We start from the raw sequence: 17,184 nt of genomic DNA, 5'->3' as shown, positions 1-17,184 counted from the left end.
TTCTATGCCCACTACCAGGCATTTCCCTTGACAGGGTTCTGTAATATAGACTAAACATTCTATTTCTTTAGTGCCAGTGCCTAGAAATAAATTCTATATTTATTCACAACCTGTAAAAACATGACTGAAAAAATGAGGATTAAAAAAATGATTAAAGATGTCAGTTGAAAAGATTATTTACCTTCTCTCCATCTCCTCCATATCTCTAATTATCCCTTTCATCCAAAACCATTATTTATAAAGGTTATTTAAGCCAATGTAAAATTAAAAATTTATATTGGATGGAAATCATCATAAAGGTCACAAAATCCTCCCTGCATTTTAATAAAGTACTTTGTCCTTCAATATAGGTTTTAATCTCTATATTAAAACGTGTTTGTTTCAGAATCAGTGTGCTAGGACTACATCCTCCACAAAACAGATATCAAATGAATGAAATAAATACCAACAGATGTTCATTCCAAGTTGCATAATCAATTGTGGAATGGATGTAATTTTACCTTTCTACAACTTACTGCTTATCTTAAGCCCAAATTCTACCATATGGAGAACACTAAATCTCAGCCAAGTAAAGCCAGTTTCAGTCTATCTAGAGGTTCTAGAAGTGGAAGATGAAACTCCAATACTTTGGCCGTCTGATGTGAAGAGCCAACTCACTGGAAAAGACCCTGATGCGAAGAAATATTGATGGTTGGATGGCATCGCCAACTCAATGGACATGCGTTTGAGCAAACTCCTGGAGATAGTGAAGGACAGGGAAGCTTGGTGCGCTGCAGTCCAGGGGGTCACAAAGAGTCAGACACAGCTTAGCGACTGCACAACAATGAGGTGTTCTCCAACCCCTCCCAAAGGTTACAAACAACTTTCACACAGTGCTGGCAGGAGATGTCACCTGATCATCATTCATTATCAGCCCACACTGGCCTCCCAGAGACACAGATCCATCTGAACTCAGGTCTGGTCGATTGCTCCTGCAAACCCTGCCCCAAACTCAAGGCCTCGTGGGTACACTGACTTCTGCCAAGTTTATAGCACATTTACATAACAAAAGGAAACTTTTCTGCTGTTTTCATACCCCCTTACCACGGGCTTAGATACTGCACACAGCTATCTCAACTCTGCTGCAAGGCTTGCCACTCCCCTAGATTCTATCCCAAAAAAGTTCTGTTATCAGAACAAACCCCGAGAGCACACAGCTCTTCCCAAAATCACACTGGCATTTATAATTTGACCTTCCACTACTAAATTCCTTTTCTTCATAGTGTGTATAAGAAACACCTATTGTGAATGTGAGTAATGAGTGTGAAGGGACAGTTTCTTTGTAATCTTAACTTTTTCTATTATACAAAAATTTGTGCTCTAGTGCTCCAAGGCCTCCCTTTTTTGTATACATAACTCCAGCTTAAACAAAGCAACAAAGTTCCTTTTCTTTGGTCAAACCCACTAGCTCTGATAAATTTTCAAAAATAAATTTGCAGGAGCAGCAGAGTACTAAATGTGAAAAGCTATAGTTGACTAAGTCAAGAAAAGCCCACATGAGCCAAAGGAGCAAATGAGTGTATGAAGGGGTTGGGAGCACATACTTCAAAAGGCCCTGAATGAGTAATACCTGACAAATACCAAGGACGGCAGGAAGGGAGGAAAGGAAAGGAAAAACCTGTGAACTAAAGAAAATGAAGAACCACATTTGCAAACTCAACTTGTCCTTTAGTTTTCATGACTTATACAGAGTAAAATATCATAAATATTACAGACTTAAGCAAGTGTTAATGATATATTTGATTTTTTTCTCTAAAACCTGGAAAAATGAAAAGGTAAAAGCTAAGGTTCAATAAACAATGAAGGGGGGACTCATAAATTTGTAACATGATAGAATTTCAGCTGGAGCCCAGTCACACCCATGGAGTATAACTTGCCTTCATACTTACAGGTTCTTTTAAAGAATCTTAATTTTGAACATGAGCAAAACGTGAGTAAGAGGGGAAAAAACGGAACACATATTTATGCAATAGGCAGAGGGCCAGGGTAGAACAGAGGATTCTAGTCCCTGTTTACGTGTTTACAGCTGGGTCCAGGAATTAAAGCAGGGAAAATGGTTACGGTTACAATGTTTTCATGTGTTTGTTTCAAGAATAAGATGTGGCAAAGGAAAAAGTATGTCAGAAAAGTAGATTGAGCAGTTTTTTCCCAGTCTCCCCATCCACTAAGCTTTAGAGAGGAAATGTGTAGTTTTCCCTTTGTGGGTGTGTGTGGGGGGTGGAGGGGGAGGAATTAAAGCCCAGAGCAGAAAGGCAAAAAGACATATTAGGAAATGACACAGAAAGATGATTGAAACCCCATATTACAAACTTCTCCAGTGGTCCAGTGGTCAGATTCTATGATCCACAGCCTGGGGCCTGGGTTCAATACTCAGCTGGGAAACTAACATCCCCTATGCCACGCAGCCGGCCAAAAACTAAAATTAAAGTAAACTTTACCAAGGTGGCTTATATTAAAAAAAAAAAAATTAAAGTTACTTGACTCATTTTTGAGGAAAGATGGAAGCCATGATCTGAAATTTCCTAGACATATCATAGGAGTTCCCTGAAATGAGATTCTGACGCAGGGATTGGGTAACTCAAAATTACATTAGAGCTCTCTTCATCCCTGACCTCCACTTCCCTACTCAGCGAGCTCAAAGACTCCCTGGCTTCAAATCAGAATGACTTCACTCTCTCTCTCTCTCTCTCTCTCTCTCTCTCTCTCTCTCTCTCTCTGTCTGCTTTGGGGGGCCACACTGGCTCCCACTGCAGGTTAGTTGGCCCTTGGAGCTGGCTGAACTGGCCATAGGAGTCCCAGGGTCCTGAAGCAGTAAGAGAAACAGCAAGCAGCTGAAGAAAAAAAAGAGATTCAATGAATTCTTCATCTTTTTTTATATAATCATGCTGTATGTTCATAATAGGCATGGTAATTTTGCAAACACCAAGACTTTTTTTCCCCATAATTTGAAAAATAAGAACTCGGAGTAACAGAGCGAAGTACTAGTTTACAAGTCAGACTTGGAGTCAGGAAGGCGGGGTTTCACTCCTGGCTGTATAGCTTAGGATCTGTACTAGCTTGGGTGAAGCTACTTCAGGTTTCCGAGCTCAGACTTTTTAACTGTAATGAGGCCCAAAAAAAGATTTCCTATATCCTCAACAAGCTGTGAGGTTGAGGGGACCCAGGGACAAGTCAGTGGCTCATCCTTAAGTGGTCAACAAACACTCGCCGTTACCAGAAACTTCTGCTCCTTTCTCTTGTGGGTGAAGAAAGTAAGACAGAATAACAATGATTCTCCTTCCACAAAAGGTTTGAGGCCCTGCAGCTCAGACGGCAACGTAGAAAAACCCTGAACTCTACCCCTGCCATGGACAAACTGAGTCTACCTAGGGAACAATTCTCTCTGGAGGAAAAAAACAAAAAAAAAAAAAACAAAGCTAGCGGAGCCCCTCCCGTAGGTAATATGAACAGATAGATGGAAACCACATAGGCAGTGGTGGGAAAGGCTGAGATGTGGACTTTCCATGGCAGCCTACAATCTGAGTGAGCTCAAAACCTAAAAGGTCTCTCTGAGGAAGGAAGGGCTTCTACTCCAGTTTGGGCGAGCTAACGACGAAAACTTGCACCTGAGAGATGAGCGTTGAGAAGGTCTCGCTTGGAAAAGTCTGGAGGGAGCTCAAGCCCATGAGCACCAGACCTACGGACAGTGGTGACTGAGAAACCACTCTTAAAGGGCTCACCGGCCACGGCACCCAGCACAGAAGCAGTCCTCGGAGAAGTGCCAGACTTTGTGTGAAACAAGCTCATTTGCTAATTTTAAAGCAGGTAGACTGAGGGGAAGGGCCTGCTGGGATCCTCTCTCACAATAGAGGTGGTAGGCACTGTCATTAAAGCAGGTGGGAGCCATCTTTTTTTTCTTGTTAAAATCAAACCCCAGCAGAGACCAGCTTTGAAAATTCTGTGAGAGGATAAAACCACTTGAGTCATCCAAACAAAGCTTATGTTGGTTTATTTTGCAATACGAACTTGTCCTGGGTCATTTCATGCTTATGGCTCTAGGAATTGGAGGCAAAACTTAAAAACTGGTTCCCAATATTGCTATGAGGTAACCTCTGACTCATTTCCCATCATTGAAGAAAATACAAATCGATAGCCAGTCACTAGGAAAGATTCACAATCACTGCCGTCTCACTACATAAGCTGCTTTATAATATTGCACTCCTGAGCCTTGGTCTGTGTTTTGGGGTTGACTGTTCTCAGTTTGCAAACTGTCCTTTTGGTGTGTACACAATAAACTTTTATTAATCACTACTTTAAGGAATTACTGGTTTTACTTCTGTTGCTTCTGAACTTTTGGCAGCTTGTAGCATCAAGAGTGGGATTGAGGGAAGGTGGCGTTAGGACTCCGAGGAGGCTGGTGAGCCAACTCATGCTGGTACCTACAGGGTCCACCGAGTTCCTTGCTTTCTTGCCCACTCTGGGATTTGAGAGTGAGTCTGTCCTGGGTCCAGGCTCCACGACCTTTGTATTTTGAGCTCTCCCACTTTATTGTGCATACCTCTATTTTCTTTGTTAACTCTTTTTGGTAAGTACCCTATTCTGTTAAAAAGTGAGAAAAATGAGTCCCTGTGTTTTGCAACAGCTCTTAAGAAATACAGGTCCCCTTGAAGTTATGACCTCACAGGGAATCTAAATGCAAAGATGGGTTCCACCACCCTCAGAAAACCCCTGAGTTCTGTACATATACCCACTATGGATCAGAATCTTGTGCCGTTTTGGAAAACAGATGAACTTTTGGATAATTTGGAATTATAGCAACCACTTGGGGGAAACTTGAATTTATATAAGTTCACATTTAGTTTTGGAGAAGGAAATGGCAACCCACTCCAGTGTTCTTGCCTGGAGAATCCCGTGGACAGGGGAGCCTGGTGGGCTGCAGTCCATGGGGTGGCACAGAGTCGGACACGACTGAAGCGACTTAGCAACAGCAGCAGCAGCATTTAGTTTTACTAAAAAAACTTCAATAAGTGGTGTTGGGAAAACTGGACAGTCACATATGAAAGAATAAAAACTGGACTACTATCTTACACTAAACACCATTAGCCTCTTTTTTGCCTTCTACTGAAATTTTTATAAAATGCAGAAAAGAAATTCATTATAGTAATAAATCTGGAATGCAGAAAATTGGCAAAATGAATTTTGGCAGTAAAAACAAACAATAGCAGATTCAGAGATAGATAGATGGGTATATAGATAGATTTAATACTTATTTGACAATAGAGGCTTTCTACAACTTTCTAGCAGTATTTCTTTAAACAGTCACTATCTCCATGGCCAAATTTATTCCTATGTTTGAATCAAGGAATTTGTGTATCAGAAATAAGTAACTCCAGTGATCTATTTAGAGCCCTTAGTAGAAATAGCAAACAGAAATTCAGTGCCTGCTAGGTGAGGAGGATGTGGACAGAGCTCTGGTTACATGTCTAATTTTAGGAGAATGTACTCTTGGCACCTCCACCTGGGACAACCACTACGGTCAAAGAAAGGAAGTCTCTAAGCCTTCTCATCTGTCACTTTTAGGGCCTTTAGCGTCATCCTGCAATCCAGCAGTAATAAAAAGCATGATCCTGTAAATGCAGAATTATAAACATGAAACTGCTTTTCATCAAACTCAGGACACTTGGCCAGTTACTTGGCAGTAGTAGTCTCCTAACTGCAGGTGATTCCTCTAGACTTTGTTCACACAAACATTGAAACTAAAACTCTCATGGGATGTCTGCTCTTTGCCATTCTAGGAAAAATAAAAGTAATTGTAAATTTGTTACCTAAAACAAATTTGGTTTATTTGTTATTTGGTTATTTGTTATTTGATGGTATAGGAAATAAAAATTAATGATACATCACAATTTTAAACTGAGAAGGATTGTTTCCTTTGCTCCCAAGCCCTGAAATCCTTCTTTGATATGCATGGGACACCTGAGCAAACCTGACCTAGCAATCAGTTTTTTAGGATTCAATTCTGACTGTTAACATCCTCAATTTTTGTCACCTACAAACTAAGTAAATAGTAAACATTTCTATGCAAATTAATGTTTTCAAATTTTTAATTTTTGAATGCATCTACTGATTTTCATTTGAATAAAAGTTTAAAGATAAAATAGATGGACCAATCGAATAAATACCAATAAATGTCTGAAACTAGTACATCAACCTAATCTCTCAGAAGTTAATAAACACAGACATTTGATTTTGCTTCAGGCTAAAACTTGGCATTCAGAGTCGATGGTGGAGATGCAAATTGTTTTTCCAAACAACTGTTCATATTGGTTAAGCTGCTTCTTACATGTAAAGCAGTGGAGAAAAGGGAAAAGACAAACACTTTCTCAGGCTTCTTATGATTGTTTTAATCTATTCTGTGCAAAAATATGGCTTACAGTTTATTGCTGAAATGTAGGAACCTGAAGATTCCTCTCCACAGTTTTAAGTTTAACAAGTATTTCTATTTCTTTCAGAATAATGACTTCCAGAATTTAGTACTGTACTTTTAATAGTTATGCCCCTTCTACTCATGCAGAGAAATTCTCACAAGAGTCAGTGACCCCAAAATGCCCAGTTGAAACCATACCATGACAATTCATTGTTTTTATCATAACTATATAAACTGGTAACGTATCATTTTCCTTTCATGAGGCAATATCACTGCAATAATCATTTCTTTATAATAATTTCAATCATACTAAAATGCTTCTGAAAATAACAATAGGTGACGACAAACCCATGTTTGCACCAGATGCTATCTACTTCCACCTTGATGTGCTTTTTTCTATAGCTTAGCAAATGTAAGAAAAAGCAATTTCCTTAGTATAGCTTAAAATTTATTTTTTCCAAATAACAAATGATTTTTTAGCATAATTAAAACTTAAGTAACCAGTTTGTTGAAGCAACAAGTTGCCCTAGTAATAGTTTTCCATCTGAACCTTTGAACCTTCATATTCATCACAGTCCATCATCCAGTTCCTTATCTAAAACAGAAAGAGTATATTAGATACAAGTAAATTATCTTTTGAATCATACTTCTATGTCATCATGACATGTATATCACAGATGGAGGTGTTAGTGATATAGGAGTTTAGGATATGTGAGTACAGGTTCCGAAAAGAATCCCCAAAGTTTGGATTTTTAAAAATTGAAATCTTCATTAGGAGTTTTCTCTTTTTTTCTTCTAAAAAAAAACTACAGAAAAATAACTCAATGCTTTATTTGCTGCATTCTATATGTTCATAAAAACAAAAGCAATATTTCAAAGGGACTTTGAAAGTAGGGCAGACGGGTGAAGACTGAAGCATATTCTCTTCTCATCTTGAATGTCGGATCACAGGGCAGATTAGACCACATAATGAAAGTCACAGGCCACTAATCAAATGATAAAAAAATAAAAGATTTTTGCTTTCTGACTTACTCTCCTTTTCGTTAAGAGAGAATTAACTCCTAAATGACCATTTTGATAAATAAACCCCAGAATAGTAAGATTTATCTGTGGAAAATATATTATGCAACTGGGACTCAAGAAGCTCTTCTTGCCAATCATGCCAGGGAAGTCTGTTCTAACATTAGCTTCTAAATCCCATGGCACATTAATTGATACATTGATATAAATGGTTGTCTAGTTATATTGGGGGGATTTGAGAGATCGACATTGGACAGAATGATTTGCCTTTGACTGGCAATTGAAGGTTCTCTTTAGTCAAACCAGTTACTGAGTTCTTGCTTTAGAACTCTATAGTATGGGGTTCCCTGTAGCACTTCCATCATTTTCTATATGAAACATACTCATTCCTCTGCAGCATGATGGGAAGATGAGAATGAGTGAATGTTTTTAATTTGACTTCTTTGGCTAACCTTTGAAACTTTTCATATCCCAATCCCCAGTTTGTGACCTTAAATATGGGATATTACCTTAATGTATTTCTTCTTGTTTATTATGCTGGGATTGTGTATCATAATTACTTTTTAAAAATAAAGTTTAATGTCCAAAAATAATGCTTTATACATAAATTGATCTCTTTTGCTATATGCAAATTGAGCATCGAAGCCCTCCACTACTATTGTCATTTCCTCAGTTGAGTAGATATGGTAGAAACAGGGGAAATCAGCCACAATCTTCAGACATTTTGGCTTTCTTTTAAGAAAAAAATACCTTCTCAACATCCTACTAAATAAAGATGCTGTACAAGAAAATTAAGAAACAACTAGCTACAATTAATTCAGGAGACCTCAATTATCTCTTTATGTTCATTGATAGTTTTGGTATTCTTGAACAACTAGCATGACAACAAACCAAAAATGTGTGTGATACTGAATGCCACAACTGTTTCCCAGGCTTGAGACTCAGACTCCTAAATTGTTTTGACTAGGCAACTAATAACAATTTAGATAGTCCTATACAAAATTTAGAGACATGAGATGCAAAACCATGACTGTCTTCCAGCACATTCTTCTTGTCAGAACCAGTTAAATCACCATCTTACACAAGTACATATTGAAACTCAACTTTAAGCATTTTATTTTTATGTACATTTCATTTTGTCCAGAAATAAAATATCTAAATACAGACAGACTGTAATGTTGTATATGTATAGGCTTCAACAATACTTGAGCTGAATAAATGCTTTGTACATTGTTTGTCTTTTTAATGGAGTTCACAGCTACATCGATAGAATGGATTCCTCATATCCTTTTTTTTTTCTTTTTAAACCAATAACAAGCAGAGAGACAAGTACAAGTTAATATTAATAAGCAGCTCAAATTACACTTGGTTAAACTATGTACAATACAAACCATTCATACAAATGAAGACTAGGATATTGAATTTGTTACAATATGTTTAGTAAAGATAAGACAGACACTTATAACTTACATGGTGTCTGTCAGGCATTTCCCTTCTTATATAATGATCAGAACTTGTTTTAAGCAGCCTTAGCTGGTCCCGACTTTGCCAAAGTCCAGTGACTAGTGATGAAAGCTATAGTCCAGTGTCTGCCCACATGTAAATTCCAAATGTTTGCTCATCTTTACTGAGAACAGGCTCCCTCCATAGAAAAAAGAGCTATCTTGGATCACCTTGAATGTGCCTACTGAATGCTGGAAAAAATTACTACACTTGTTGTGTTCATAAAATAAAGAATACTGAGCTCTAAAAACACATTTTTTTTTTTCCATTTTAACAAGCATTATACTCCTACAGTAGTATTTACCAGTACAGCTACTCCAAGCAGTAGAAATGCATGAGTGGGGACTATTGATTAGCATGTACTCAAGACATTAAAGAGAGATTTCCATAACAGCAAGTGCTAAAAACCATTCACTGTCTAGTTAATCCTTTTGCTTGATGATCGTTTATCCTGAACCATTATGAGGCAGACAATGAAAGCCCTCTCAACAGGAATCATGACAGACGCCGGCTGAAATGTGTATGCGAGTGAGTTGGTGTACGTCTATGTGTGAGAGCGTGTCTTCAGGTGTGGCTTTAGAATCTGTGGTGATTTTGCGACTATACCAAGAGATGAAGCTGACTGGGCAGAAATTACATCAGGTTGTTTTCCACGAGCGTATTTGCAGTCAGTCGACGAGAGCAGCAGTGTAGACACATTCCAGGCAACAGATGGGACCTTCTTCTCGAGGTGGCAGCCCTGTCATGTGACCTTGAATTCCTCGGTCTCAGTCCCACCCCCACGTTCGTCCTCACCCGGAGGGGAAGTAAGGTGTGTCGCTGTGGTAGTTGTAGTCAGGGCACACTTTCTGTACTAGTTTATAATCTGTACTATAAAAGGAAATGTAAATACAGATCACCTTAAAGGGCTTGGAGCAGAGCCAGGACACGTGACTTTGCGTCTGCTCCTGGTAACAGGTTTTTGAAGGGTCATAGTTGCAGAGTGTGTTCTTGGTAGCCTTGTCAACCTTTTCATACTCAATGCGGCAGTTAAAGGACTTGGAATCTTTGGCATCAATCACGGTTTGTTGTGCCAAGTCGAATTCCACTATTTTCGTAGGGGGTACCAAGCTGACAGATACATTCCCTTGACCAGTGGAATTGTGCCTGAAATAAACGCTAAACGTCCCATTGCCATGATCGACAATTTTCCCAGTTATCAACAGGTTTAGCTTCACTGTTTTGATGTTGGAATGAAAATCACCCCATCCAAACATTTTCTTAAACTTGCCCGTCTTAACAATGGGCCTTCGCTTGGCCCTAGGCCGGGGCTCTTGAAGGTCTGTGGAGTTCCTCAACCAGTCCCAGAGGTCTTGCTCAGAATAAGGTTCTGGGGTGTCATATCGCAGGTCTAAATCTGTATCATTTTCTTTGCCACGAAAAGTCTGTGACAGGAGTCGGCTGATAGACAAGTCTTTGCTGCTTTCTGTCCATATGTGCTTTAGTGTGGATTTGCTGCCTCCTGATTTTAGAAGTTCTGACTTCCCACCATTTGTTAAATTGGCACATGTGACCTGAAAATGGAACAGAAAAATGGTGTTTACATCTCTGTATCTGAGAACATGTAACACAAAGATTCAAGCCCTCTTTCAGTGGCTGGGGATTCAAGTATCTTCAGCACTTGGCCAATATTTATTAAGCTGTGATTGAATACCACTGCTATTTTTATACAAGGATGGGAGAGAGGAGGTGGATAAAAACCATTAAACATGACAGAAAGACAATATAAAAACTGACTTTGAAAAGGGCCACATAACATGAATACAACAAAGCACCTTAGTGTGATTTATGTTTGAATTACTTCTCAGAGCCCAAATCCAAACACTTTTAAAATAAAACTTTACAAAGAATTATGTTACTTTTTTACTTTGAAATCACCACAAGCTTTAAAATGGTATGATTCTCAGAAATATATCAACTGATATTCTATAGACTTTTGGTAGTCCATGACACAGTCACATAGGAAAAGTTAGTTTTGCAGGGAGATTCTAGAATATGTTTTTCTGGTCAAAACAAAATAACTTGTTTATGATCACCTATTATTGGCAAGAAACATACTGTATAAGATAAATTTTCCATTAACAGATGTAAATGTGATCTAGTAAAACAAATGCTGATTGATAAGAGTAGTACAGACCTTTTGATTTTAAAGTTTAGTTTGGCCTGTGTATTTGTTTTGTTTCAATAGAATCTAATTGATTGGTCAAACATCTAAATCTGTACTTGACTAATTCTACTGTCTTTGTTCTTACTGCAGCCTCTATATTTATCCTTAGTATAAAAGAAATAAATACATATCCCAGTCTCTCAAATTACACAGATAATTTCCCATTCTTCGGGTGGCAAAAAGAATAAATGTATTTGATAACAGTTTGGTACTTGTATCTCAGCAACAACATAGCTGATCAAGGAGACAGAGTATAATGAGATGAATCCATGGTGCACTGGCTCATGAAGCAGTAATGGAACTGTCCTACAGAAGAAGTAAAAGGGACTTAGAGTGCATTTACCAGCAGAATATAGGGAGTAAAAGAGGGGGGAAAAAAAGGAAGTGGCAGGTTTCAAGGGAAAAAAAAAATGAATCGACTTAACAGGATGCTAAGATTCTGACAGCAGAACAACCTCTGATTTTCAGGCAGAATAGAAATTTACATCTAAATTATACTCTCCACAGCTGTAGTAATTATGAGTGCAAGCTCTGGAGTCAGACACCCTGAATCCCAATGCAGGCTATGATCCTTCACAGCTGTATGATCTGGGCCAGCTGCTTGACTTGTGTACATTTCTGTATTTCTCTTCCACAGAGTAGAAAAATGATATCCCTTTTCCTCACATGGCTGTTTGAAGAATTAAATCGGACAGTCCATTAAAAGCACTGAAGGACAGAACGTGGACACGATGAGTGTTCAACATTAGTATTTCTAACTATTATCATCCTCAAACATTTCACCTCTGAATTCCACGGGGTAATATTTTATGTAAATGAATAACAGACAATAGGATCTGAGAGCAAAGGTATCTTTATAAGGAAATCTCCCTTTTATTAATACATACTCCAAAACCTAAAGCAAACCATTTAAACATGTATATACACATATGAGAATATATATAGTGCCCAGGGGGCACTAGTGATAAAGACCCTGCCTGCCAGTGCAGGAGTCATAAGAGGCAGATTCGATCCCTGGGTTGGGAAGATCCCCTGGAGGAGTGCATGGCAGTCCACCCCATTATTCTTGCCTGGAGAAGCCCATGGGCTGAGGAACCTGGATGGGAGGTTCTGGGGCGGGGGGTGGGGGTGGTGGGCAAGGCTACAGTCCACAGGGTCACAGAGAGTTGGACAGGACTGAAGCGACTAAGAAAGTGAAAGCATTAGTCTCAGTAGTTTTTGACTCTTTGCGACCCCATGGACCATAGCGCCCCCTCCAGGCTCTTCTGTCCATGTTATTTCCCAGGCAAGAATACTGGAGTGGGTGGCCATTTCCTTCTCCAGGGGATCTTCCCGACCCAAGGATGGAACCCGGGTTGCCTGCATTGCAGGCAGATTCTTTAACATCTGAGCCACCAGGGAAGCCTGAAGTGGTTAAGCACACACATATATATTTTCTAAAGTATTTAGGCTGCTACCACAACCTAAAAACATGACACATTGAGTAGCTAGCAAAATTCAGATGAATAAAACATGAGCAGAACTTCAGCTATTACACTGTTCAAGGACCAAATGCAATGAATTTATCAGCCCTCAATGGTGTGATGTGAAAGGCTTCTAGTGGTGCAGTCAAGAGGCCTCTCTGCAACATCTGAGCTTGGGTACAGAATCAAAGTAGGCGACAGTCATCAGCACTGCCTTGCCTGTTCTTACTCTCCCTTCCATTTAGGCTCGGAGAGAAGCAGGGCAATGTCTAGGAGAGTTCCAACAATGAAAAATCAGGAAGGGCCCTTGATTCATCTTGCTTTATTAATTCAATAACTATATAGTGAGATTCTGCTAATATTGAGTGAAATAACAGGAATACAAAGGCAAATGAGATGTGGTTCTTTCTTTCAAGATGTTCACAATCTAATAGTGAAATTAGTTAAGCCAGGAGTATAGTGATGTGACCAACACTAGGTACAATATTTTTAGAGTCTAAGTTAAAAGGTAGAGAAGATATAACAGAGGGGATTATACTCAGATCTGGGAGATTAAAAAAAAAAAAAAAAAGGTTTAGGATTTCAACAGATAATGAAAAGGCCAGAGAAGTTCTTCTAAGTATAAGGAACATACTACACAAAAGTAAAAAGTTGAAAAAGAACATGTCAAATGTAAGAATGGAAAATAGTTCCTTATCTCTGAAGTTCAGGGAGAATTGACAGAAGGGTAAACAGAAGTTGCAAGAGATTGGCAGAACACAAAGGTCAGTTCAGTTCAGTCCCTCAGTCATGTCCGATTATTTGCAACCCTGTGAATCGCAGCATGCCAGGCCTCCCTGTCCATCATCAACTCCCGGAGTTTACCCAAACCCACATCCACTGAGTCAGTGACACCATCCAACTATCTCATCCTCTGTCGTCCCCCTCTCCTCCTGCCCTCAATCTTTCCCAGCATCAGGGTCTTTTCAAATGAGTCATCTCTCTGTATCAGGTGGCCAAAGTATTGGAGTTTCAGCTTCAGCATCAGTCCTTCCAATGAACACCCAGGACTGATCTCCTTTAGGATGGACTGGCTGGATCTCCTTGCAGTCTAAGGGACTCTCAAGAGTCTTCTCTGACACCACAGTTCAAAAGCATCAATTCTTCAGTGCTCAACTTTCTTTATAGTCCAACTTTTACATCCATACATGACCACTGGAAAAACCATAGCCTTGACTAGACAGACCTTTGTTGGCAAAGTAATGTCTCTGCTTTTTAATATGCTATCTAGGTTGGCCATAACTTTCCTGCCAAGGAGTACGCGTCTTTTAATTTCATGGCTGTAGTCACCATCTGCAGTGATTTTGGAGCCCAAAAATATAAAGTTAGCCACTGGTTCCATTGTTTCCCCATCTATTTGCCATGAAGTGATGGGATCAGATGCCATGATCGTAGTTTCTGAATGTTGAGCTTTAAGTCAACTTTTTCACTCTCCTCTTTCACTTTCATCAAGAGGCTCTTTAGTTCTTCTTCACTTTCTGCCATAAGGGTGGTGTCCTCTACATATCTGAGGTTATTGATATTTCTCCTGGCAATCTTGATTCCAGCTTGTGCTTCATCCAGTCCAGCATTTCTCATGATGTATTCTGCATATAAGTCCAATAAGCAGGGTGACAATATACAGCCTTGACGTACTCCTTTTCCTCTTTGGAACCAGTCTGTTGTTCCATGTCCAGTTCTAACTGTTGCTTCCTGACCTGCATACAGGTTTCTCAAGAGGCAGGTCAGGTCGTCTGATACTCCCCTCTCTTTCAGAATTTTCCAGTTTCATGTGATCCACACAGTCAAAGGCTTTGGCATAGTCAGTATAGCAGAAATAGATGTTTTTCTGGAACTCTCTTGCTTCTTCGATGATCCAGCAGATGTTGGCAATTTGATCTCTGCCTTTTCTAAAACCAGTTTGAACATCTGGAAGTTCAGGGTTCACGTATTGCTGAAGCCTGGCTTGGAGAATTTTGACCATTACTTTACTAGAGTGTGAGATGAGTACAATCGTGCGGTAGTTTGAGTATTCTTTGGCATTGCCTTTCTTAGGGATTGGAATGAAAACTGACCTTTTCAAGTCCTGTGGCCACTGCTGAGTTTTCCAAATTTGCTGGCATATTGAGTGCAGCACTTTCACAGCACCATCTTTTAGGATTTGAAATAAGTCAACTGGAATTCCATCACCTCCACTAGCTTTGTTCATAGTGATGCTTTCTAAGGCCCACTTGACTTCACATTCCAGGATTTCTGGCTCTAGGTGAGTGATCTCACCATCGTGAATATCTGGGTCATGAAGATCTCTTTTGTACAGGTCTTCTGTGTATTCTTGCCACCTCTTCTTAATATCTTCTGCTTCTGTTAGGTTCATATCATTTCTGTCCTTTATTGAGCCCACCTTTGCATGAAAATTTCCCTTATTATCTGTAATTTTCTTGAAGAGATCTTGAGTCTTTCCCATTCTGTTGTTTTCTCTATTTGTTTGCATTGATCACTGAGGAAGGCTTTCTTATCTCTCCTGGCTATTCTTTGGAATTCTTCATTCAAATGGGTATATCTTTCCTTTTCTCCTTTGCTTTTCATTTCAAAGAAGGTAGGGTAGGGTCAACTTGTGAAGGTTCTAGGGTCAATTTATGCAGGTATTTAAAATTAATCTTATAGATAATGAGTAGTCCTTAAATTTTGTCATATTTTACTTTTAATTAGGTCATCCTGGCTCTAAAAGAATCACTGATTGGACATTGAAAGGTAGATTGGTAGGGAAAAACCCTGAGGGAATAATTAGTTAAATAACAAATTGTAATACTCCTTTTGAGAAAGTAAATGAGCCTGAACCAAGGCAATGGCAGAGAAAAAGAGAAAGAAAAAAAATGGATATAAAAGGTATTTCAGGGGCAGGATTAGCTCAATTTGACAATATATATTGGTATATATTGGCTAAGCAGGAATGTGAAAAAGTTGAGAATTAATGAATTTTCTTGCATCTGTAAGAAATACAAAAGTAAAAAGTTAAAAAAGTATATAAACATTTGAAAAGAAGTTTCCTGACTTTTAAATTAACTACTAAGGACCATCTTAAAGCAAGTTTTAGTGATGGTAAAAACATGATGTAAGATGAAAAAGAAGTGCAACTATCTTAATACATCTGCTCCCAGATGCAATCAAGAATTCTTGGCTTTCTCACTCTATTATGTTGCTTTACATATGAAGAATTTTCATTTTTGAAACACATAAATGTACACATAAAATTGAGATAGATTTTGAGCCTTACTGAATAAACACATATATTTTTTAAATAATCTTAGACTCAGAACACCTTCTATCATTGATTTTACAAACATAAGAGAAGAGTTTCTTCTGAAAAGTCACCTAAAGATCCTTTCACATCAGTATATCAGAATGATGACAGAGGTGGTGAAGACTATGGCATAAAATGAGCCCAAAAGAAAAATCTGACAATTGCTAACTAACTCAATTCCGAAAAGGCAATGCACTGTGAACTTTTTTCTACCAAGAGTCATTTTTTTATAACAGTGAAAGCACTAAAGATACTTCCTAACTGAATATAATTTTCCAAGTCAAAAGTGGCCGCATTGAACCAATTCTAATGAGGTGGATGAAACTGGAGTCTGTTATCAGAGTAAGGTAAGTCAGAAAGAAAAACAGCAATACAGTATATTATGGAATTTATCCACATATATGTGGAATTTAGAAAGATGGTAATGACAACACTATATGTGAGACAGCAAAAGAGACACAGATATAAAGAACAGACTTTTGGACTCTGTGGGAGAAGGCGAGGGTGGGATGATTTGAGAGAATAGTATTGAAACATGTATATTTCCATATGTGAAATAGATCACCAGTCCAAGTTTGATGCACGAAACAGGGCACTCAAAGCCAGTGCACTGGGACAACCCAGAGGGATGGGGTGGGGAGGGAGGTGGGAGAGGGGTTCAGGATGGGGCCACATGTACACCCCTGGCTGAGCCATGTCAATGTATGGCAAAAACCACCACAGTATTGTAAAGCAACTCAGTCGGTCAGTTCAGTCACTCAGTCGTGTCTGACTCTTTGTGACCCCATGAATGGCAGCACGCCAGGCCTCCCTGTCCATCACAAACTCCCAGAGTTTACTCAAACTCATGCCCATTGAGTTGGTGATGCCATCCAGCCATCTCATCCTCTGTCGTCCCCTTCTCCTCCTGCCCCCAATCCCTCCCAGCATCAGGGTCTTTTCCAATGAGTCAACTCTTCGCATGAGGTGGCCAAAGTATTGGAGTTTCAGCTTCACCATCAGTCCTTCCAATGAACACCCAGGACTTAGGACTAGCCTCCAATTGAAATAAATTAATTAATTTAAAAAAGTGACCAATGCCTTAAAAATAAAAATTTTAAGAAGTGGACAACACCCACTCCAAAGGAGTTGACCCACTCACTAGTCCAATCATACCGTTTCCACAAATTATGTGAGTTGTCTAATTGCTTTAGAAACAATGAGAATCATACAGACTCTTACCATGATC

At 39.1% G+C, this 17,184-nt stretch overlaps 1 protein-coding gene across 2 annotated transcripts in view; it reads right to left on the bottom strand.

Annotated features, from left to right (window-relative positions):
- Positions 1-8,648: 8,648 nt before the first annotated feature.
- The window catches only part of NXPH1 (neurexophilin 1), a 340,316-nt gene continuing 331,780 nt past the window's right edge, over positions 8,649-17,184 (bottom strand). For both annotated transcript variants that reach the window (XM_065939237.1, XM_065939238.1), the window contains exon 3: positions 8,649-10,521. In XM_065939237.1, coding sequence (XP_065795309.1) covers positions 9,760-10,521 — 762 coding nt within the window. In that variant the 3' untranslated portion in view covers positions 8,649-9,759. The remainder of the gene's footprint in view (positions 10,522-17,184) is intronic.

Source organism: Muntiacus reevesi, chromosome 6, assembly GCF_963930625.1.
Source record: "Muntiacus reevesi chromosome 6, mMunRee1.1, whole genome shotgun sequence".
NCBI classification, from domain to species: Eukaryota; Metazoa; Chordata; class Mammalia; order Artiodactyla; family Cervidae; genus Muntiacus; species Muntiacus reevesi.
The sequence above is the reverse complement of the archived record's forward strand: the minus strand, read 5'-3'. Positions and strand labels throughout refer to the sequence as shown.